At 37.6% G+C, this 25,373-nt stretch overlaps 1 protein-coding gene across 4 annotated transcripts in view; it reads left to right on the top strand.

Moving 5' to 3' along the window:
• KDM4C (lysine demethylase 4C) overlaps nucleotides 1-20,745 on the top strand; it is a 480,568-nt gene extending 459,823 nt beyond the window's left edge. For 3 of the 4 annotated variants that reach the window (XM_027862930.1, XM_027862929.1, XM_027862927.1), the window contains 3 exons: nucleotides 6,872-6,991; nucleotides 16,484-16,576; nucleotides 19,604-20,745. In XM_027862930.1, the coding sequence (XP_027718731.1) occupies nucleotides 6,872-6,991; nucleotides 16,484-16,576; nucleotides 19,604-19,780 (390 nt within the window). In that variant the 3' untranslated portion in view covers nucleotides 19,781-20,745. The remainder of the gene's footprint in view (nucleotides 1-6,871; nucleotides 6,992-16,483; nucleotides 16,577-19,603) is intronic. The other variant, XM_027862928.1, reaches the window with a different exon arrangement.
• Nucleotides 20,746-25,373: the final 4,628 nt, after the last annotated feature.

Genomic DNA, 25,373 nt, shown 5'->3' with positions numbered 1-25,373 from the left:
CTTTGAGGTTCAGGAGAGTTGAGCTTACTACACAGGGGAGGGCTGAATAAAGCTGTACTAGCTGCTTCCATCTTCAAGTGTTTTAATTACTCTGCTTCTCTTGGTGGCATGACCACAGCTGTTGAGAACAAGCCTGGGACCTACATCATTGTCCTTTAACTGTAAGTCTTGCCTCCTTTCAATATCTTCATGATGAAAACAGATCAAGTAAATATCAGTTCAAACTAGAATGCGAGAGGTTCAGGTAAGCTTCATTAGAAAGAATGTCTTGACAAGTCGGTCGAACACAAAAAAAGTTGTGGTCTTATCCTCTCTGCTTTTCTTTTAAACACAGGTTGCTCTTCCAGAGTTGGAAATACACTGGTGCCTCACTGTAGGCCTATCCTAATCTATGCTATAAAACTATGCTAGACTGTAGGAATCTGATCTGTAGGCATTCTGGTAACTAAATTCTCTCAAGGTGGCCTCCTTTGTACCAAATCCAACAAAGAAGGATATAGTACATTGTGATGAGGCAGCAGAATAGCCTACTCAAAAGCAGGGAATTGAAGTAGATGACCTTATTGATGTTGCTTTGTACCCCACGATTCTGTGATTTGGTGTGTGTTCATAAAACATTTTTAGAGCTGTTTCTCTTCATTGCCCTGAAGTGAACTCTGCCATCCTAAATCCCTTTTTCAGTGACCCATTTAGGTTATCTTATTATTAACATTACTCTTATTTTGTCTCTCTCCTCACTTCAGAAGAATAGCCCAAAATTAATTTTAAAAAACTAACCTTAACAAATTCATTCTTTTTAAAGATTCATTATGTAACATCCTTAGTGGTTTTTCACAGTGTAAGGTTGCTTACCAATTCTTTTTTTATTAGTATACCTTTTGCAACCTAGTGCTATAATATTAATGGTCCAAATCCATGATGATATGGTGTAGGGAACTCCTTCAGGTAATGTACATTGTCACCTTATTTCACTGAGAGGCTACTGTGGGCACAGAGGTGGTATGTGTCAAAGGCCAATCTTGAACCCAAGTTTTACTGCTCCCAAGGCTGACCCTAAATATTCCACAATACCTCTATACATTTTTAATAATATGTCAGAATAAAAATACACCATCATCCTGATATATATTTTTAAAACCTTTTCTGAATTTCTGAAGCATTTTATTCCTTCTTGTGGAAAGCTAAAGGAAAATTGTTCTCTAACTAATTGGCACATGGAGATTTTATCAGTAAGTTGTAATGTATTCTTTATATGAGGAAAGAAATATATTTCAGAAAATGAGTTTTGTTAAGTGCCAAATGACGCTTTGGGAAAAGAAACTAAAGATCCCCAACTGAATGCTGTAGGAAGCCAAGTGGAAGTCACTGTAGCACAATACTGCTATACATGGGACCCAGTTTGAGTAACAATAAATGATATTCTTTTTTAAAAAAAAAACTATTTAAAAGGAAAATAGCAAATCAGACTTGGTTTCTTCCAAAGATAATTAGTGTCTTTGTGGAAGCACTTTGGCTGCGATCCATTAATCTAAGACCTAAAAAGACAGTATTTCCCAAGCAGCAACAAATATATTTAGATACTAAAGCATGAAGTACATGCATTCACATTTTCCTTTTCCAATGGTATGTAAATATAAAAATGAGAAGAAAGTGGCCTTCTTAAAAAAAAAAATCATTTCAGTATGACCAATGTACTGGCAATCTGGAGTTATGTAATAATCTAAGAGATACTTGAAATAATTCTAATGACTGAGTTAGTTTCAGCTATTAGGTTCCTGCCGCTTTGTATATGTGAGGTGTGGCTGACAAAACAGGAGTGAATTCAAATTAGGGTTATCCCTAATAAAGTTCTTACCTAATTCCAAATCTGTTGCCATCGCTGAAAATACTTTCAGACCTTTTCTGTGGGGGATGCTTTCAGAGCCAATGGCATATACTTTAGAAATTCCTCAATGGTCACAAATCTTACTCCTTTTAGAGTGGATTTGATCAATGGGAAAAGCCAGTTTGGGTATTAATGCCAGTTTTAGTATTGCTTTAATAAGCAATGAGACTTGTTTTCTTATTCCTGGCCCTGAGGGCAGTTCCTAAAAGAAGAGCTCCAAAGATCTTTTGGGATGGCAACATTGTTGGGAAAAGGGAGCTTTGAAGGAAGACCCTTTCTAGTATTTATTATGCAACCAATTTGATCTCTTTGCACTTTATAACCACATTTTCTGTTTGGAGCTGCTTTGCTTTCTATATGCTTTTACTCCTATTTAATTTTCTCCTCGGTTGACTCTCTTTTCTCCTCTCATGGTAATGTATGTAATCTACAGCCCAGCAAGACCCAGAGGAAAGGGAGTTTTAAGTGGCTCAAGTTGATTACTGCATCCTGGGATACATATTTGAACCACCAGGAAAAACCTTTTAAACACTTAAGTTGCTCAGATATTTTAATGGCACACCTGCATAGGGAAAAAGTTAGCATAAAAGAAGGTATTCATATGAGTAGTGGCTCCATCTAATGCTAATGGGAAATAGTAGATCAGGGTAGAATAAGTATATTTAGTGTTTTACATTAGGAAATGTCTCCACTGACTTACCAGCTGAATGGATAGTAGGTAAATCACTTAATCTCTCTTGTTCCATTTCCTTATCTGTAAAATAGTAATAGCAATTCTAATACTACCTAGAGGCCTGTAGAAGGCTCAGTGGATAAAAAGCTGGGCCTGGGGTCAAGATGACCTGAGTTCAAGGGGCAGCTAGGTGGCACAGTAGATAGAGCACCAGCCTTGGAGCTAATTGAGTTCAAATCCAGCCTCAGACACTTGACAATTACTAGCTGTATGACCCTGGGCAAGTCACTTAACCTCATTGTCTAGCGCTCTTCCCCTCACCCCCACCCCCATGACCTGAGTTCAAATCCAGCCTCAAATACTTACTGGTTTTGTGACCTTCTGTAAAATCACTTAATTTCCATTTGCCTCAGTTTCCTCAACTATAAAATGGGGATACTAGCACCCACCTCCGAGGACCAAATAGTTATGAAGTGCTTGGCACAGGTGCCTGGTCCATAGTAGGTACTTAATAAATGCTTATTTCCTTCCTTCCTACTATCCTCAATAGCATTCTTAATTACTCTATAAATCTGAGTTAGCCTAGGCCTCATGTAAAATGGAGAGATTGAATGAGATGATTTTTAAGGTCCATTTTAGTTCTTAATCTGACAGTTATTATTAGTATTATTATTCACATTCCTCTACAAGCTTCCTCTGACATGTCAGAAAAGTTATCATGGGTTTTTGAAAACTGTTGTAGTGCAGCACTAACTCTGCTTCACATACCAAATGTGTTGCCTGAATACAGAGCAAATCTAAGTTCAGGAGGCTTCTCACGAATTTACTGTAAAGTGATTTTTTTCTGCCATAGAAACTCTGCAATACCATTAGCTGCCATCCATATAGGTAGCGTGTCTGCAATACCAATAAAATCAAAGACCTTTGAAGTATTGAAATAAACATTCGCCATGCCAGAGATGTGACCTCAGCAAGCCTCTTCTCCTGATGTAGTAGTTTGGTTTGAGGCAGGCAGTGCTGGGGCTCCTTCTTTGCAGGTAGTACTACAGCACAACTATAGAGTAGTTCAACCTCTCTTTAGCACTGATGATACAAGTTCTTTTAATTCTTCTCTCTGTCTTATTTGAGTTTTTTGGCTATTTAGAACCTTGGTGTTCAGTCCTTGCCAAGGATGCCCATCCTTCTTCATTTCAGATGCCTAGAACTGTAGTCAGTGCTCTTTGAAGGCTCTGATCAGTTTAGAAGGACTGGTCCATGGTCTCTCCCATTTTGTTTTTCTTCCTTGTGCCATTCTTTTTTTTTTTTAAGCCATAACTGTATTGATGGTTCATAGTTGGTTATCTCTGTTCAAAAGTTTTGTTCAGTTTTTTTTCTCAGAATTTTCATTTCTGTATAAAGGGATACAGGTCCTTTCAGAAAGCAATTTTTAGCAAACTGTGTGTGAGCTGAAGCATTTGCTAGTAGGAACCAGTTGTTAAATAAGTAAAGAAGTATTATATATGAATCAAGTTCCATATAACTGTAGCTAAATCTTTTGTGGGGTGGAGAGGGAGGATATGTGAAATACCAACTGCTTGGATTTTTAAAAAAAAGGCATAGTGGGGAAGTGGGCAGAATTTTCCAAGAAGCAAAACTTTCTTTGTAGACTTTTTTTTTTCTTTCTCTTCTTCCTCCTTAGTAGAGAAAGAAAGTAGGAACTCTAAGGGACAGGATGTTCTTTCATGTGATTAATTTGAACATTATAGTATGGTAGAAAAAAACCAAAACTCTAAACTTACAGTTAGGAGAGACCCGGATTCAAATCTTACCTTTAAAACGTAAAAAACTTTGTGAGTATGGAGATGTTGTTTAACCTGAATCTCAGCTTCCTCATCTGTAAAATGAGAATACCATTACTTATGTTAACCACTTCATGGGGCTATAAAGATGAACATGATAATATATGGAAAGGTTTCTGTAAACCTTAAAATACGTCATCAATGGCAGCTATTCTTGTTATTTTCTGACAACCTTGATAGGGTGCTTAGACCTCTGTGACTCCTGGAGAAAAGTTAGCCAGGCACTGAAAAATAAGCACCTTTAGGTGTGCTTAAAGCCATGAAATCCTGAGGACAAAGTGCAGAGAAGAGCATTTGACTCCAAGTTTATATTCAAGATGAATTGATAGGGAAAAGGTAAGGATTAGAGAGGGAGGTTTCAAATTAAATCATTAGCATTTTTTTAAGGCTTCTTCTAAAATAATTTTCTTCCTCACTAGTTAAAGCTGCATTTAGCTACTTTAATAAAATTCTCTTTTTAAAAATAAAATAAGTTAGGAGAAACTTATTTTATTTTTGTTTTTCATCTCTTTGTTATTGCTTTTTGGACTAGAACGGTGATTTCTTCAATGTAAAGAGCTCCTAGTGAGGGACTTCCCCTGTTAGTATAGAGCATCACCTCTGCAACTGGGAAGTTACTGGTTGACACATAGAGGCTATGGAATTTAGCTAGGGACATGCATTCAGTGTATGTCAAAGACTAGATGTGGATCCAGATGTTGCTGATTCTGGGGCCAGCTCCCAACCCTCTATGGTCTATACCATACTACCTCTCTTCTTTAAAAGGTTAATATCTTGAAAAATGCTATCCATCCCTAGAGAAAGAACTGGTGATGTCTGAATATAGATCAAAGCATACTTTTGTCAATTTTATTTTTCTTGTTTGTTTTTTCTTTGTTTATTTCTTTTGGTCTGTGTTTTTCTTTTACAACATGACTAATGTGGAAATGTGTTTTGCATGACTACACATGTATAACTATGTCAAATTACTTGCCTTCTCAATGGGGGGAGAGAGAGAGAGAATTTAGAACTCAAAATTTAAAAACAAATGTTAAAAATTGTTTTTTTTTTACATGTGATTAGAGAAAAATAAAATGCTAAATAAATAAAAAAATTAAAAAGAAAAAAATAAGTTAATATCTTAACTTAGTTAAACAGATCTAGGACTTATCCCTTTATTGCTTAGACTTTTTTGCTGTGGCACGCTACTACCACCTGGTGACATGATACCTAAAATTACAGGTTGAGTTAGTTTTCATGATCGAGCTTACAAAATTAAAATGGACCTATTTACCATGGTAAATAAGCACGTGGTGAACAAAGCCCTCACATCCATTGTCCAAACTGTAAATCTTAACTTTTCCATAAGGTAGCTAGGTATCCACTCAGTCATACCAAAATTGAGATAGTGACCAACATGGGAAATTTTAGCATGTGTCCTTCAGAAACTATAATTTCCAGTGGTCTCAATAGAGTACCTGGGACATAGGAAGCATTTAATAAATATTTATTGACTGATTGATACTATGTAAACTTTTGGAAATGATATAGAGAAGAAGGAAAATGATGATAGACCCCTGAACATTCACAGATAAATTTCCATTCACTTTTTCCTCCAGATTGCTATTGCCCAGAAGTCAACTACTGTGAAGTAAAATATCATATTTGTTTGAGGGCTTGGGTGCCATCATCTCAGTCCCTCAGTCTTATAGACTATAGACCACTGAACACAGCATTTTTTAAATAGCCCCAGTCCACAATAATCTAAATCCATTCTTGTGTTTGATCTACAGTCAGATAAATGGACCGCCAAAGCTTCCATGCATGACATGAACCAAACAATAATACTGTCGCCTTTTTTGCTGATAAATAGGGTCTCTTCTATCATGCGGAATTTCTGCTAATAATAAAAAGCAATACATGGCAGACTTCTAGTTGTAAATAACCAAATATTTCTTATGTGTGCCTCACAGTGAAACCACAAAGCTAACTCACAATCTCTCCATTTATAGCTTGACTGGTCAAGTGTGCCTTTCAATCAGTAAAATTGGCCTCATCAGAAAAATATCACTATTAGTAAAATATGAATTGCTAAATGTGCAAAAAAACTACCAAACTAGTCAACTGTATAATTTCACTATATTCAGCTTCATCATACTACTCTGTGTACTTTGAATTTCATAATTCTTTATTTAAGCCATTTGCAAAGTACTCCTGAAGAAATATGGCTGTCTTGAAAATTCAGGGTTGACACCCATCAAAGGCACATTCCAGGATTTCTGTGGCTCCTTTGAAACTTTATGGCACCCACTGTAGCTGTAAGTGCGCCTGTGGCTCCCTTCTCCTCCCTCTAAAGACCAATATAAGATCATAATGCATAAAGCACAGAGATAACACTCCTCTGTAATTGTCAAGAAGTTGATAATGTGGTAAGTTTCAAAGGCAGCAACTAAGTCACTTAACTTTAAAAATCCTGCTGTCTTTGTCTGTCAACAGAGCAGAGACTGCTTGAAGCTGGGCCCGCCTGCTGAGGGAGAAGTTGTTCAAGTGAAGTGGCCGGATGGAAAACTCTATGGAGCCAAATACCTGGGCACCAATGTGGCTCACATGTATCAGGTGGGTGAGTTCTCTGAGTGATCCAAGGCTGTCCTCTGCACCAAGGTGGGACTCCCTTGTCCTGAAATAAAATAGAAAAGACAAAGTGCAATATGAGGTGTCCATCATACTGATGAAAATACAACTAAAAAATAAACATGTAGTAAAAGTGCAGTTACTAAGTGGTTGACAAGGAGAAGCCATGCTGGAGCTTTATCATTTGGTGCCAACATACTCAATAAGAAATGATTTTCCACCTAATATTGAGAAACACCAATGAAAGTTTAAGGGAGGTTTTAATTGAAAGGTGTAAGGTCATAGAAAGTAATTAATTGAAATTGATCTAGCACTTTTCTAACAACTTTTCACTGAGATAGGCATTATTATCTCTATTTTGTAGATGCATCGACTAAGAGTCAGAGAGGTCAAGTGCCTTGGCTAAAGTCATGTTACTAGTAAGTGCTGGGACTATAGCCCAGGTCTTTCTTGACTCCAGGTCTAGCATTTTTTCCACTATATTGCTGGACCACTTACTATGAAGTTGTCCATAATGCAGAAAGTCAAGTTGAGTTAAGTTGCCATGACTCAAAGCAACACTGTGTAGTGGAAGAAGGGTTGGAGGACCTAGATTTGAATCCTGGTTCTGCTACTTAGTACTTGTATTCACCTGGGGCAAATCATTTACCTTTTCTGATCCTCAGTTTCCTCATCTAAAAATTATGGAATTGGATCAGACAGATCCCTCAAGGCTCTTGAACTTTAAACCTATGCTCTTATATGTGCATTATGGCAGCTGCCTATATTACAGACATCAAATCCAATAAGTGTAACCTATGGCCTAGGGTCCCTAAAGCCTGAGCTTACACAAACAATTTCTGACCTTCGGAGTCTCCCTCAAAGGTCACACTGTCTTTAGCTTATTATTGTCTTCATCTCCATCCAGTGTTTACTGTGTATGTATGCTCTGTATAGCTTGTGTCTAGGTATCCACAGATTTGGGTAACAGAATCCTCATCTCCTGTACAATCATTCAGGGTAGGAAGTGGCATTTATTTCACCCTACATGAAATGCAGAAGATGCAAAGGACTTAATGAAGTCCATAAACAAATGTAGACAGTATTTAAATGGCCCTTAAAATGAACGTAATTCTCCTTCTTTTCCTCTGGCTCCTACTTTTTCACCAAGGTCCTAAAGGACATAAAGGTAATAGGCTAGGGCCCTATACACCCTGTATTTGGCAGGAGATTCCAATTGGGGGATACAAGGGGAGCCCGACAGTCTAGTGAATCCCTATGTCCCACGTAATATTACCCAGTTCTCCCCCTCCCCCACCAACTCATCATACCACTCTGTGATTTGGACTTCCTCCATAAGGCAGATACGTTTTTCAGACACCCAGACTGGAACCCCCTTCCCAGTGGAATTTTTGTTATCTCAATAACTCATAGTTACAGGAGGAAACAAAACGCAGGTCTTCTGTTCCCTTATATTGTGGTTATAGTCCCTTACTACTCCTTTATTTGTTGTGGCAGTGAGGCTAATCCTCTTCTCTCTTTAAGAGGCATGCTACTTAGGTACAACTTCCTCTTTATAAAAGGCCAGATCTCTGAATTGTTGAACTCAGGTAACTCTTGAGGTAATCCTCAATTCTGAGGCTACTCAGAAAGTCTCCCTTCACTGACTAGATGGTTAGATGTCAGGATTAGGCTACTAAGGAAGTTCTCATCCTCCAGCTAGGAATGATGGAATGATTTTGTATGGGGCACTTGGGCAAGCCTACATAGCTTGTATGTGCTTTTTCAAGATAATACCGTTACTGTCCCAGCCGAGTGGGACATTTTTGGAACTGAGAAAGCCTATTCTCCTGTCTCTGGTCTCTAACTGGTTCTTAGAGAAGGGAGGTGAGGAAGCAAAGGACAGCTGCAAAACCTGTTTGGTCTCACACATGATGTTTTCATGTGCTTCTACACCAAAGCAGTAAAAGGTGCCTAGGGCATGCGCATGCACACACACACACACACACACACCCATCCATACGCATACCTGTAGTGTCACAACTACTAGTATTATATTTTGGAAGAAAGGCAGAATGAAAAAGTTAAAAAAAAAAGAAGAAAGAAAGAGAGAACATCCCCCCCCCCCCACCAGTTCTTTGCTCACTTTTAAAGGCCTACACAAAAGGTAGCTCATCCCAGAAGAGTCCATCCTCCCGAAGGTCTGAGCCTACCAAATCTATGATCTGTATGTTGCTACATAGCATAGATACACATAGAGGTATCATGAGCTTTATGTCACACCCAGCAAAATCACCTTGCTTCAGAAAGAGGATAATCCAGTATGAAAAAGCCAAAGTTCAATAGTGTCTAAGTATGATGGGATATTCAGTAAAACAAAACAAAAAAAAAAAAGGAAAGTGTTATTCTCAGGCTAAAGAGTAGCATGAAAATAGGGAGATTTAAGCAAAGGATGAAAAAAGCTTGAAGTTCCAAGCCTGTTATGTTAAAAACCAGTTTGAGAGTGATAAGGCTGCTTATATCAGCAAAGACATTGTGTCAAGACTGATAAGGGGTAAAAGCTTAAGTGGAAAAGTGGGTTATACAGAACTGCATCTGGCACTGAAGCACAGTGCCAGATGCAGTAATTAATGATGTTTGGAGAAGTTTGAAAGAAATTGAAATAAATTTTTTCTTGATTTAATGGAAGACAGACTGAAAGGAATGTCTTACTCCACTGAGAATAATCATATAAGCAGATGGCACTTAGGAGAAATGATCATTTAGGGAAGGTTCAGTGAGGAGGTGAGTAGAGAGGAGCCAGGAAGGAGGGCAGGCCTCTTTTCAAGCATGTCAAAGATAGCATCAAGTTGTAGGACCATGATTCTTATTTTAATGGCAGTGGTTCTGAGACTTCAGAGCTGGAAGAAAATCATAGGGTAAGAGGCCAAAGTCATACATTTGAAGAACAAAGTAACTGTATGTTCAATAACATATAAGAGTATATCATTGCGGGGTGGAGGAGGGAGGTGAAGCTACAGGGGAATACTCAAAATTCATTATTCTACAAGGGCCATCTTTGAATTTTGTGACTTGCTTTTTACCTTCTATATTGTGCTATAGCACAGAATAAAGCATCTCAGATTTGGCATGGGAAGCTTTGATGTGTTAAGATGTACACACTTGAGTGCAGCAAGAGGTTTCTTGTGTTTTACTGACTTCATTCAGTCTTTGCCTTGAAACTCAAGTAAAGGAAATGGTATTTAGAGATGATAAAATGCACAATAATAAGTACTGGTATAATTGATGATAGTTAACAGTTCACATTTCCATAGTACTTTTGAATTAAAGGTTACTGTCAACTTTCTTCGTAATAATCCCATGAAGTAGGAAGTGAAAATATTGTATAGGTAAAAAAATTGAGTCTCAAGGAGTTTAGGTGACTTGCCTAAGATCACAACAGGCTAATACGTGATGGAACTAGGACCTTTTATTTATATTTTTATTTATCAAGTTTTATAATTGCCCAAGTCCAGTGATCTTTTCAGTATATTGAACTACTGTTCTGTTACTTGATTTAAAGAAAACTGGAGTGTATTAAACATTTCAAAGAGTTCAGAGTGCTACAAAAATGCTAAATGCTAATCTTAACTCTTAAGAGAATTACTATTTATTAAAGAACAGAAAAAAAAAAGAAATGAGTACTCAACTTTAATTCAACAGTAAATGCAGAAATGAAGTTCTTATTCCAAAGAACACACCGTGAACTGTTCTACACAAAGAGCTCCACCTCCCATTTCTGTGCTTTCACCCTGATTGGCTTGCTTTGCCTGGAAAGCACTGCCTTTTCAGTGCTACCTGGTTTCTTTCAAGACCCAGTTCAAGTACCACTTTTGACATGAAAATATATAGCCATCTTTCTGATTAGGTTCATCACCCATTGAGATGATAGATATCATTTGTTTGCTACCTTACGATGTGCAATTCTGTATAATGAGTTGCTTCAATATCTAGATGAATTTGTGGTCTCTTCATTGTGGTTCCTCCCTCCACAAATGCAGATCGAACATACAGTCAGTCAACAAGCATTTTTTAAATACATATGTGCTAAACACTGTGCTAGGCAGGTGCTAGGGATACATTGTCAAATCGGGTAAAGTACCAGATTCCTCCCAATGCCTGCCTTTGTAGAGGGCAGAAACTGGACTCACTTTATCTGCTGCCCTGCCTGGTTTTTTCAATTCTAAGGAATAGGATGCCCCCATGCTGGGTATTCCCTGGTGTCCCTTCCCCCTGCCTTTTCTTGCCTCCTTTTATATGTCATCTCCTTTTTTAGACTGTAAGCTCCTTGAGGGCAAGGACTGCCTTTCTTTTATTAATTGTATCCTTAGCACTTAGCACAGTGCCTGGCACATAGTAGGCATTTAATAAATGTTTATTGGATCACATTCCTTAATAGGCTGCTACATACATGAAAGTGTCTCTCCATTGCTCTTTGGATTGCCTACTATTTTGACTTATCTGAGACTGTGATATGTCATGTTTTTCAGCCATGTTAGAAACATTTTGAGGAATTTAGTTGTTTAAAAACTGGCTTCTGCCACAAGGGGCAGCCTGGAGTTATTCAAAGTGCTGTACAGTTTCCCAAATGTAGTCTATCCTGATCTCCTTCTATCCAAGTTTGGGCCCAGCTAATCATCCACCTGAAACATCTGCCTGAGATATGTGTAATACTGGATTAATTTAGGGGGCTGTACATCCAGCTGATGTTACAATTTGGGCATTAGGTATTTTTTATTCACTTTGTTTTTCCAATGTGAATGGTTGAGCTGAACTTTCTAAAATAACTAGGGATTTCATTGAGGAATCAACCTAGCTATTAAGGAATCAGTGCCATCTGAAAATGATATTTGGAGAACCTCAGCATTGACGGGAAATAACTCTTATGTTTAGACATTTAGCACTTTGGATGATCATCTTAATCTGTTGATGTGATAGATTGATTCTCAGCAGATCATTAGGTAAATTTCTCTTTGTGGTAGCAGCTGTCATAAAATCTTGTATTACTCTAGTATTTCCATAGCAGATTTTTTGTTTGATGGGACTGTGCCAAGCACCAGGGATTAAAAAAAAAAACCCAAAAGGAAACAGTTCTTGTTCTCCAAGAACTTACTGTCTGGAAGAGCATGTATAAGTATGTACAAAAGTACAGAAGTACATACATACATGTATAAGTATATACAAAACAAATACAGAGTAAGTATAAGGTAATTTGACAGGGGGATATTAGCCACCAGGTGAATCAGACAAGGTCTCACATGGGAGTTAGCACACCAGCTAAACATTTTAGGAAACTAGTGATTCTAAGAGGTGTAGGTCAGTTGAGAGCACATTCTAGGTTTGGTGGGTTACAAAGGAAAAGGCACAAAGAGAGGAGATGGGATGTGGTGTATAGAAAACATCAAAAAAGCCAATGTATTTGGATGTTAGAGTGCATGAAAGGGTATGTGTATGTGTGTATGTGTATGTATGTATGTATGTATACACACACACACACATATTATATATATGATAAGGCTACAGAGCTAGGTTAGACTCAAGTTGGAAAGAGTTTTAAATGACCAGCGGTACTTACTCCTCCTCCCTGCCATTACCTTATTACGTTAATGTGTATATATCTCTCTTGATAGAATCAGGATGTAAGCTCCCTGAAGGCACTTAAAAAAAATGAATCACAGTACCTGGCACTTAGTTAAGTGCTTAATAAATATTTATTGCTTGATTGATCCTAGAGGTAGTAGGGAGTCATTGGAGCTTATTGTGGATGTGAGTGACTTGGGGGTCTTCTAATCTCTTCACTGCAGATGTGACTGTGAAAATGTGATTGACTATAGAAAACCATCTGTTAAAACTTACCTGTTCACATTTCATTTTCAAGGATGCATGCGTAAACTATTCTCATTTTATAGATATGAAAACTCTTAAAAACTCTTAAAATGAGTAGGTTGTATATAAGTAGGTTGTATATTTAAAACCAATAATCAGCATTATCATCTTCAGCTAGGATTTATGATGACATGTCAAAAGTGGCTTCGAGGGTATATTGATAGTTTAAAAATTAAAACTAAATCAACTCAATAAGATATATTTCTTATTAAATCTCTACTTTGGTTAGAGCCCTGGGGTAGCCACACAATTTAGACAAGGATATATTCCCTGCCTTCATGTACTTTACAGTCTAATAATAAAAATTACCACTCCTACAAAAGTTGTTTTGAATGCCACATAACAGATTTCCCATGCTGTTATTATCTTGACTTTTTTTTCTACCTATTTATTCTCACCACTGAATGACCAAAGAGGCATACAGTTAATAACTCATTTTTTAAGTTCATAAAAAGACCTTTATTGAGTTGTTTGAAAAATTTAACACTTTAACTTACAGGAGATTTCTATTAACTTAATGTTTTTTAACTTTTTTCAAATTTCCTTTTTTAAGTCTTAAGTCAAATGTTTCTTTTCATTTCAGTAGATTCTATCTGCCATTTTGGGGATGGAGTGATCTAACCAGGCCAATTTTTTAATAAATATTTTAACCAATATGTTATTTCAGATAGTTTTCCACATTATAGCAAATTGATCTGTAATATGTGCGCATTTTGTGTGGGAGAGAGTGGAGATGAAATGGCACAAAGAATGGGATAAGACCATTCCAAAATTATTTATTTAATGTTATCTGTTTAGCATTTGAAGATGGGAAAAAAAAATACATTGCTATTAAGGAAAAGTTTGAACAAGAGTATCCCAGTTTTAATAGCTCCCTTTTTAGGTTTTGAAATCTCTTAAGGATCCAAAACGGAAGAAAGTTCTAGTCATTTTGTTGAATTAAACAGTATATCTTAGTTTCATAATTTCCAGTAGAATAAAGCCCTTGAGGGTAGGAACTTCTAAATTTTTATTTTTGTATAATTTAATGTTTGTTTTTTATAATGTGTAGTGCTTTGCATTTAGTCAGTGCTTAGTAAATTACTTAATTTGATCAAATTGAATAACTGGATTTTATTTGAGAATTAAATGAACCACTATGCTGAAGGAAACAAAACATTTTTGGAATTTATTTAGTATTTTATTTTTCCCCAGTTACATGTAAAAACAATTTTTAGCATTTGTTTTTAAAATTTTGAGTTCCAAATTCTCTCTCTTCCTCCCTCTCCACCCCCACCTCCCATCGAGAAGGCAAGCAATTGGATATAGGTTACACATGTGTATGCAAAACATTTCCATATGAGTCATGCTGTGAAAGAAAATATAGACAATTAAAAAACCTCAAGAAAAATAAAGTTAAAAAAAGTATGTTTCAATCTGTATTCAGACACCATCAGTTCTTTCTCTGGGGATGGATAGCATTTTTCATAATAAGTCCTTCAGAGTTGTCTTGGATCATTCATTCACAACCGATCGTCTTAAAATATTGCTGCTACTTTGTACACAGTACATTTCACTTTGCATCAGTTCATGTTAAGTCTTTCAGGTTTTTCTGAAAGCATCCTGCTCATTGTTTCTTATAGCACAATAGTATTCCATCATAACCACATACCACGGTTTGTTCAGCTCTTCCCCAGTTGATGGGCATCCCTTCAATTTCCAAGTCTTTGCCACCAGGAGAGAGCTCTCTAAATATTTTTGTACATATGGGTCCTTTTCCTTTTTGGGAACAAAAAATTTAAAAGTGAAAACAAACCCCACTTATTTATATGAAATGGGTCACAATCCGCAACCTCGGAAGACCTAGTTACACATTCATACTCAAGGTAAATAAGACATTTTGTAATATATGGATAGCGTGAAATAGAACTATTTGTCTTTGTTTTCTGTAAGATTTATTCAAGTTGTGGCATATTTTAAGTCAAGCAAGGAGTATCTGTACTTACATTCATTTCTTATTTATGATGACAAGATAATTTAACTTTTGTATAACATAAGTATTAGGAAATATTTAAGTCATATAGATGATGTTTTCAAGGGGTGGGGGGAAGATCAGTAGCTTTTGAAAAGACATAATTATTTCAAAGCTGGATCGTTTTAAGATTCACAGAATAAAAGAGTTAGAAAGACCCCCAGAGGTCATCTAATCCAACTTGACCAAGAATCCATTCTACAATATTCCTAATAAATGATTTTCTAGCCTCTCCTAAAAAAGGCCTGCAATGATGAGGAAGCCACCATCTCCTGAGGAAGTTCATTCCACTTTGGAATTGCTCTAATTGTCAGGATGCTTTTCTGTATATCAAATGTAAATGTGCTGCTGTGACTCTTCCTCACTACTGTTGGTTTTGTCCCTGTGGCCCAAGCCGATTAAATCTCATCTTCTTTTACATCACAGCCTTTCAAGTACTAGAATAGCTGTCATGTCCCTTCCTAAGTTTTCTCTCAGTCAGGAAAACACTGTCTTATCCTACCACATTCTCTAATCTTTTCACCATATTGATCACTTCTCTTCTGTATCATTTCCTATAATAGGGTAACAAGAACTAACCTTAACATGTGACCTGGCCAGGGCAAAGTATAGCATAATTATTGGCTCATCATCCTCTCTATCCCAAGCAGCAATTCCTACTTCTGCCTGTCTTTATTCTCATTTTCTGCAAAAGGGATGATATTGGACTAAATCAGAATTTAAGTATGATAAAGCTCTCCACCTGTAATGAACATTTTTAAGAAAATGCAAAAGATTCAGTATAACTGGTATTTCCTACATTATCAATTCTCCCTTTTTCTGCAGTGACCTTCTATAACCTTGAAATGTGGTATGTTGAAATTAGTTTCTGCCCTCAGTAAATTGGAAACAATGTAAAAGCATCTCCATTTTAGATGATGTTCACTCATTCATTTAGCAAATCACATACAGTCTGGTTCATAGATGATGATAAGATACTTTAGATTACTCCCAGCCATTTAGGCAGAGCTTGGCCAACATGAGGTTGGAAGCTAAAATGTTAATGTGGTTGTAATTGAAAGGAGAATTTGGTTTAGGTGGATTTTTATACACTGTGATATACATTATTTTTTTTCTTTCTGAAAGAAAAACAGCCCTCCTTTTTATGCTGTCATAGTTTATTAAATAAATAAATGACCCAGATGGGCCAACCCAGCCTATTTGCAACAAGTCTGATTGCTAAATTTGCTGTAATCATGTATTCTGTGAAATAATTTGAGCTGCAACTACTTTTCGCCTTTGTTTTTGCTTTAGGGAATGCAGTTTTCATATCTCCTTTTCAAAGAACTTAATTTTCAAGAATTTTGGTCTAAGAAAATGAATTTTTGTTAGAAGCTAGGTAAAGTCAACTAAGAAGATAATAATTTGTACTTTTTGTGCTGTGTTTATTGGTGCCTGTATTTTTCTTTATTTATTTCCTTCCTTCTTTTTTCCTTCCTTCCTTTTTTCCTTCCTTTTTTCCTTTTTTAGTATACTTCCTATGAGTTGTAACTGTTAGTTTTTTTAATCTGTATTTTTGTTAGGTTGAATTTGAAGATGGATCCCAAATTGCAATGAAGAGAGAGGACATCTACACCTTGGATGAAGAGTTGCCCAAAAGAGTGAAAGCTCGATTTGTAAGTGCTAGAAAATTTATGATGTAGCTACTTGTGTTCATTCTCCCTTTTCATTTCCTAGACTCACTACTAAGAATTCCTGACACTGATGAAATCATGGGTCTGGACCAAATTGTCCTCCCCCAAAAATCTCCTATAAACTACCTTGGAGTAAAATATCTTAAACACTGAGCACTATTCAAGTATTTTCTTAACTGTTTCACTATCAATTGCAAAATGACTTCCTCATTTATGAACTAATTTATTCAATTGGTTCTTTTAGAGGAGAATTCCTTTAAAAATAATGCAGTAAAGAGAATTGAGATTAACAGTAATGCCATTCACCCTGTTCAAAAAAAAAAAACATCCTTGAAAAAATATAGAGAATCTGCATGAGTAAAAGAAAACTTACTTGTAGAGAAGGAGGTACAAGAAAAGAAAAAATCAAGTGCCCATTTAAGACATTTTCCAAACATCCTATCAAAGGTCCAGCAGGCCTGAATGACCTTTTAGTGTTCTAAGTCCTCTATAGCCCTTAAAAGGAATACTCCTTTTTTTTTTTTTTAAAACTTAGGCAGCTGGGGTTAAGTGACTTGCCCAGGGTCACACAGCTAGTAAGTGTCAAATGTTTGGTCTGAGGCCGGATTTGAACTTAAGTCCTCCTGACTTCAGGGCCGGTGCTCTATCCACTGCGCCATCTAGCTGCCCCGGGAATACTCCTTTTTTAAGATGCTAGAAAAATGGTTGCCTCACTTTCTGTGTTTTTGCCCTTTTTAGAACCAGTTTTATTTTTTTTTATTTTATTTTATTTTTTAGGCAATTGGGGTTAAGTGACTTGCCCAGGGTCACACAGCTAGTAAGTGTCAAGTGTTTGGTCTGAGGCAGAATTTGAACTCAGGTCATCCTGACTTCAGGGCCAGTGCTCTATTCACTGCGCCACCTAGCTGCCCCTAGAACCTGTTTTTAAAGACCTAGTTTATTTGATGAGAACTGGAGCAGATAATCTCTGAAATTATTTTCCAGACCTTTAAAAAAAAATCCACATTTCTATACAAGGCACAAGAGCTGAATATTTTAAAGTACCATCTCCCTAATACCATTAAATGAGGTGTTTTCTTTTTTCTTTCTACTTGGATGATAATTGCTTTGTTCCATAATAGATTTGGCTTCAAATCCTTCAAGAACCCTTCATAGTCGACATCATCTCAAATCAGCTTCTAAGAGTTATTCAGAGCAATTAACTCACATGTTCACCTCTGCACTTTTCTCCTTCTCAAAGAAGAATTTCAGATCTACCCTCCCAAAAAAGACAAAAATATGGCAGAGAAAAGATATGTAATGTCACACATATAGCTTGGGTTTACTGCCCTATTTGGATACACATTCTATGTTATATAATTGAACACAAGTCAGAAAAGCAGACCTTCAGAAAGAAATTGGCAGGGGCTCATTGAATGTCTCCAGTGGCCAAACAAAGATCCCTAAATTCAGTTTAGCTCAGTTTATTGGCTCACATAATTACATGTACCCATTGTTGAAAACTTTCCTTTTCCTTCTCTTTTGTATTTAACAAATGAATGACCAGCTGGCATTATAATAATATGCTTCAGTGAGATAAGGGCCAAGACTGGTTTTTTGAGGCTGATGAGTAAGACTTTTAGTTTTGAGTCACACACACAATAACAATAATAATAAATTATGGACCCTGAAAGTATTATAGATATTGTGAGAAGGGGACTGAATTTGGAATGAGAGAGCTTGAATTCAAATTCTGGCTCTATTTCCTCCCTCTCTGACCTTAGACAAGTGCCTTAACCTCTTTAGGCCTTAGTTTCTCATTTTAAATTGAAGAAGTTGGTCTAGATGTCTTGTAAGACATCTTCTAGCTCACAATCAGTGAACCTGTGATTCTCTTAAAGTACTACATGGACCGTTATGCCCCATAAAAGGTTAGCAGGCTATGTGGAGATGCCTTCAGGTCCTGATGATTTCTACTCTTCCCCTCTCTAACACAGGCTCATCTGAGGAGACATTTTTCACAAGAAGCAGCAGTCCACCTCAGTGATTGTGATGGGTTATTTTCTACTAACTTCAGAAACAGCCCCATTACTTTTTATTGTCTCAGAGAATTACCATAGCAACAGTGCATAATTAACTGTAGCTACTGGTAAATTGGTTTTATTATTGCATTTGAGAAGCCGGCTTTTGCTGTGCTTTCACAGTGGTAACACTTTCAGAGATGTTTTATTTTCTCCTGTGATAACTCTAGCCTTTATAAAAGTGAAAGATAGTTCAGCAGCAGTATTCTGCCAAGGCAAAATTAAAATGCCTGCCACTGATTTGGGGAGGAGGGAAGGGAAGCAAGCCATGGAACCCCTTTGTTTGATTCTAGCATTTGCATCTTGGTAAGATTTGGCAATCTCCCATGAAAGTGGATTGCTCTTTCAAAAGACAATTATCTTATTACACAGCAGGGGATAGTTTTTAATTCCCCTTTTCGTCACTTTATTATTTAATTGCTAGCAATGGTCCCTCTGGAACTGCTCCATTATTTTTGGCTTTGCCAGCCCTGGCTACATTTGTCTGAGGCCCCTAAACCCAGCATCCATCTTAATCACCTTGAAAAGAGGGTTATATCATATGCTCCTTTATGTACTTTGCTATCATTAAATATAATGTCTGAAGCCAGTTGAACAAGCAGTCCTGGAAAACATATTTAGGAGGCTAAGAAAGCAAACCTAAAATGTGTTTGTAGCCCTCAACCTTGGAGCATCATGGGAAAAGCCACATAGTCCATTTAAGTCCACTTAACCTTTGTGGACCTTAATTTCCTCATCTTCAAAATATGGCAGAAGCACCTTCTAGTTCTAAAATCCTATGATCTCAATATCGAGGACTTCATTAGCATGTCTTTTCTGCTGTTCCCAGTGACCTCTGACTCTCATCTGCATAAATCAGATCAATTTCCATTCCTGTGGGTAGTGTTTGCCAAAATGTCATGTTCTTTTGGAAAATGAAATCTTCAACCTGAGTAATGCCTGTTTTTAGTCCACAGCTTCTGATATGCGGTTTGAAGACACATTTTATGGAGCCGACATAATTCAAGGAGAAAAGAAGAGGCAGCGAATGTTAAGCTCCAGGTTTAAAAACGAATATGTGGATGACCCTGTGTACCGCACTTTCTTAAAGAGTTCATTTCAGAAGAAGTGCCAGAAGGGTCTATAGAGTAACTAGGCCACCCAGAGAATCATAGCAATGTATACCAAGGAAGTAAAGATGTGACAACGCATGACCAACCGTCGTTGTAACAATACGCTTCAGTGAGATGAGGGTCAGGGATGTGTCTCTTGAGGATAATGAGTTAGACTTCTAGTTTGGGGCCACAAAGAAAGTTTTAATACACACTGTGGATTTGACACATCAATTTAAGATCATTCCTAATCTCCCTCTCACCCAAAAGCAGTAATTTTATATAATTTTGGATCAATTTTCCTGAGTGAGAGGGAATGGTAGTCAATACAGACATAATCTAAAAAGAAACCCCAAGCACGGAAGAACTCTGGACAAAGCCTGACTTAGGGCCTTCAGGCAGGAAACTTTTGTTGGACTCTCTCTCTCTTCCCCCCGCCCCCTCCCTCCTTCCCTCTCCCTTCCACTCCCCTGAGGGCCAGAAGTGTTTATATAACAGGGTAGGAAGAGAGAGATTTGAATATTTTCCACAGTCAGGGAAGGACTTAAACTTGTTTGTTTTAAATGGAAGTTTTTATAAAACATTTTTAAAACAAAGGCAGCACGTCTGGTGCTGAGACATTATGCACCTGTGCTGTACTTGTACAAAGCTGTTACATTTTTTATATCACTTTTGCTCTTGATTGTGTCTGATGGGGACTGCGTTGTTGGCCTTTGTGAATGTTTTTTTGGCTTTTAAGGAAGAATTCTTATGAATTATCTGGGCTTTTGTTTTGGTTTGGTTTTGGTTTTTTGTATATTTAAAGAGGGAAATTTGGGGCAGTTATTTTTAAACACTTTTTTTTTTTCGTAATGCTTATTCCAAATAGATATTTGTAAAATACAGGTTTCTTTCATTATGTGTTTGTAAAATTAGAGTTTAAATATATATGCTTACATGGTTAGTTTTGAACTAATATAATATGATTTTCCTTTTTAAACAGCCTGCAAATGTACTAGTGTTTAAAAATAAACAATTCCATTTTGCTCCAGCCCGCTGTCCTTTGGTGTGGTTAGTTACCTCCCTGACTCTGTTCCAATATTTAAAAAAAAAAATTCAGTCGTGGGAAGAGGTTCTAGGTTGATGGCATTAACAACTGCCAGACCTGAGAAGGTTTTCCTTCTCTACCTCAGACCTCTTGTATCAGCATGTGACTAGGGGTTTAATGTTACCTTAGAAAAAGTTAGTGAAGGTATTTTCCCAAAGCGCCACCCTAACCTTGGGTTTTTCCTAGCTTTTCTTTTGAAACAGGAGTACTAAATCTGAAGGCCTGACCCTTGCTTACACTGGGCTTCTCCTTTTTATTAGAGGCAGCTTAGTGCAGTGCATAGGGCATGGACTTGGATTCTGGAATCTGTGAATTCCAGCCTAAGCCCTGTCACCTACACTGTAGGAAAGTCACTTTCCCTCTCTGGACTTGTTTCCATATCTGAAAACGTTGGGCTACAATCCCTCCAAGAGACCCCTCCAGCTCTAAGTCCATGACCCTATGAACTTTCTCCGTTGTTACTCATGTGCTGCTCCACACCACTGAGGGGGGTCACATGGCCACACTGACCAGGCCCACTCTACATTTATGTTACCATATCTGTCAGCTGGGCTTTTATTCTTCTATGATTGACTCTCCTGTGCACTCCCCCACAGCAGTTACTCCAAAACTTTCCTTCTCTGCTCAAGCCTCCTGTAGTCCTTCCTTCCTTCCTCCTCCTTCAAGAAAGGACTTCATCTATCTTGTACTGACAAAATGAAGGCCATTTGCTGTAAACTTACTTTTCTCTCCTATCCTGCACTTCCAAACCCCATAATCTTCCATCTTGTCTCACTTTGTTCCAGTCTCTGATGAAGAGAAATTTTGGTAAAGAGACCCTTTACTAATACTAAGCCATCTTACATGTGCCTTTGATGCCATCTCCCTGACCCGGTCTTTTTTGAGAGTTGCCCCTTCAGCCATCCCTTCTGTCATTTTCAGTCTCCTTTGTTGTCCCTATAGACTACAGACATGTGGTATATATTCTCTGTCCTTTTAAAAAAAAAAACACCATACATTCATTTAATCCTATCCTACGTTCAAACTATTTTATTATGTCTACTACCTTTCATAGCAAACTCCCATAAGAATCCATCCAGAGCTCTTAGAGGCCATGTAGTCTAACCCCCTCGTTTTTCAAATGAGACAGCTGAAGCAGAGAGAAGTTAAATGATTTACCCAAAGTCATGTAGGTAAGTAAGTGAGACTTGAACCAGGGTCCTCTGACTCAAGATCCCTTGCTGTTTGATACATTGTATCACATTGTTTTCATTTCTACATCGCTTGTTAACTCAACCCCTTCCAGTCTAGCTTTTTCCCCCTCAAATCCTCTGAAGTTGTTCTCTTCAACTTTACTAAGTCATTTAATTGCTAAATGTAATGGCCTGTTCTCAATATCTTCTGCATCCTTTCTAGCTTTTTCAACTGTTGACCACCCCAACCTCCTATATACTCTTTCTTCCTTTGACTTATATGATACTCCTCTTTCCCAGTTTTTCTCTAATCCATCTAACCACTGTTAGTGGTCAATTTTGCTGATCTAGGTCCCACCACCATGTAGTGGCTGCCCTGGAAGACTCTGTTCTGAGCTCTATTCTCTCTATATTCTCTCTTTTGATTATCTCATCAGCTACCATAGGTTCAGTTGTTATCTCTGCAAAGATGACTCCCAAATTTATACATACATACATACATATCTATATCTATATATCTATATCTATATATATATATATCTCCATCCCCAATCTACCTTCTTAGGTCCATTTCTGCATTACCAGTTGCTTACTAGATATCTCTGCCTGGTTGCCCTCCAGGCACTTCAAATTCATTATGTCCACAACAGAATACATTTTCTTCTACAACAAACCTAGCCTTCTTTTAATCTTTTGAGGGCATTACCATATTTCCAGTCATTCAAGTTCAGAACTTCAGTTTTTTGACCCTTTACTCTGTTAACCCACCACATACAATTAGTCATTAACTTGTCTGTTCAAACTCTGCATCATCTGTTACATTGGTCCCCTTCTCTTCACACATACAGCCAGCATCCTAGCTATCACCTAGGGGTCATGCTCATCACCTCTGTCCTCACTTATTGGAATACCTTCCCAAATGATCTCCCTATTTTCATATCCCCCTCACCCTTCCACACAGTTTCCAAAGTTATCCTCCTAAAGCACAGTTCTGACCATGTGATTTTCCTGCTAAAGAAGTTTCAGTGGTTGCGTTTTGCCTTTCGGATAAAAGGCAAACTGGTCAGCTAGCTGGTCGTTGAAGGCCTGCACAGTCTGACTGTGGCTTACCCTTTCAGGCTTATTTCACACCACTCCCTTTCACACATTCTTTGTTCTAGCCAAATTAACCTACTAGTTGTTTCTTGAAATCAGTGTTCCAATTCCCCTCCATGTGTGGGGGTACACGTGCTCCTCTCCTTTCTCTCAGAAATCTTCATTTCCTACAAGGCTGGGATCCGGTGCCATCTCAGAGAAGTCTTTTTTTTTTTCCCGGAAAAGTTTTTTCTAATTCCCCTATTTGCTAGTGCTCTCTCCCACTTTCAGTTATCTTGTATTTATCTTATATCTCCTGATAGAATGTAAGCTCCTTGAGGGCAGGGACTGTTTCATTTTTGTCTTTGTATCCCTAGTGCCTTGAATAGTGCTTTCTACATAATAGGAAACTAAGAAATCCATAATGGATTGAATTGAGTTGAATGATTTTAAGTGCCAGAGGCAAGTTATTGGCAGAGACAAGATTAGAACCCAAGTTCCTTACTTAGATTTGATTTAGTGGAAAGAGTATTAGATTTATTGTCAACATTTGGCTCAAAACCCACTTTTGCAACCTATGACTGTGGTGACCCTGATTAAATCTTTCAGCCTCTCTGGACCTCGGTTTCTTCTCTTATAACATGAAAGCATTTGATTAGGTAACTTCTAAAGCCCCTTATATAGCTTTAAGCCTAGTGAACCCAATCAGGACTTCTTCCCTATATGAAGTTTCCCTTTGAACTGTGCAAATGGCAGAACAATAGGGTTTTTATATTCCTGAGCAAAGAACACCACCATTACCACTTTATTTTTGTACTACATCAAGCTTCCCCATTTGGTCCTCTTTCTTTTTATTTTTATTCTCCTGGATTTTGAATAGAACCAACCTGAATCTCCTAGTTGTTTGCCAGTAAAGTAAGCCTGTGTAAGTCATTAGAGGGCTTAATCAAAATAGGATTATCCATTCTGGACAAGTTGGCCTGTCAACAGGATTTCTGAGTAGCTGCCACAGGAAGAAAATGAGCAGAGTCCAGTTTAATCTTAAATACAGCTGTTTTTCATGGTCATACCTAACAAATGGTCTCCTAACTAAGTACAGCTGTATACAGTGCTAGAAAAACAGTTCTAGGAATAAATGAGCTCCTTTGCTGTTGAGAAACCCATACTTCACTGCATTCTTTGTGAAGTGGTTATTAGTTCTCAGACCAGACCGTTAAAGCTTTTCACTTGTTGTATGACACCTCAATTGTGATTTTAATTTTTTGGTGTTACACTGACTGCTTTTTTTTTTTTTTGGTACCGTGAAATGGGTTGAAGTCCCTTAGCCTTAAAAAAAATTGCTTAGCTGTGACAATTCTAATGTAATTCTAATTGCAATTTCTTTTTCATGAAGTTGGAGGGTTTCATAAAATCTGCCTGACATATATCAAAACCGTTTCTTTAAGTATGTTTGAAATAAAAGCAAACTTAATGTATCTTGTTTTCCTTCTTAGTGGATTTTTTCCCCTCTCTTTACACGGCCAGAGAAACATCAAAGACAGATCAATTAACAACTTATGGCTCCCAGATAAGTTTATAATGAGTTGGAATGGCTGGAATTTCAGAGGCAGAAAAGACTTCCCTCAGCGCTACATTCGTTCATTCTAAATTGAAAATGAATGACTGCAATAACAATAACAACAAACACACCAGGGGCCATCTAATATGCAATGGGATATGTTGAGATGTGCTGGATATGGAGCTAGATAGAAGTTCGAATCCTGACTCTGCTACTTGCTGCTTTGTGACCTTGGGCTTATCAGGGCCTTGGGTTCTTCTTCTGTAAAAGGAGAAGGTTGGACTAGATGGCTCGGATTTCCCTTTGACCTCTAAATCTACAGTCCTTGAAACCTCCACTAAGGAGGAACCCACTACCTCCCCAAAAAGCCCATTGCACTTTTAGACAGCTCTCATTGATAGAAAACTTCCTCATACCAAGTCTAAATGTGCCTGCCTTTTGGCAGCTTCCACCCATAGCTGTTAGCCCTGCCTTGTAGGTGCAAAGCAAACAAGTCACTCCCTCTTCTGCATAAAAGGAATAAGACAGTTTTCATGTCCCCCTGTGTCTTCTCTTCTCCAGGCTAAATATCCCTAGTTCCTTCAACCGATCTTCATATGGCATGAAGATTTCATGAAAATATGAAGACCTAAGACAGTTAACTGTGAGAATGAATGCCAGTCCTGCCTGGCCCTGTCCTCTTGTCGCTGCTTCCCACTCAATATGATTTTGACTTAGACTGAGAACGTTACAGTAAA

This window comes from Vombatus ursinus, unplaced genomic scaffold (assembly GCF_900497805.2).
Source record: "Vombatus ursinus unplaced genomic scaffold, bare-nosed wombat genome assembly UNPS02014770.1, whole genome shotgun sequence".
In the NCBI taxonomy this organism is placed as follows: Eukaryota; Metazoa; Chordata; class Mammalia; order Diprotodontia; family Vombatidae; genus Vombatus; species Vombatus ursinus.
Note: the sequence above shows the minus strand (reverse complement) of the source record. Positions and strands in the feature narration are given on the sequence as shown.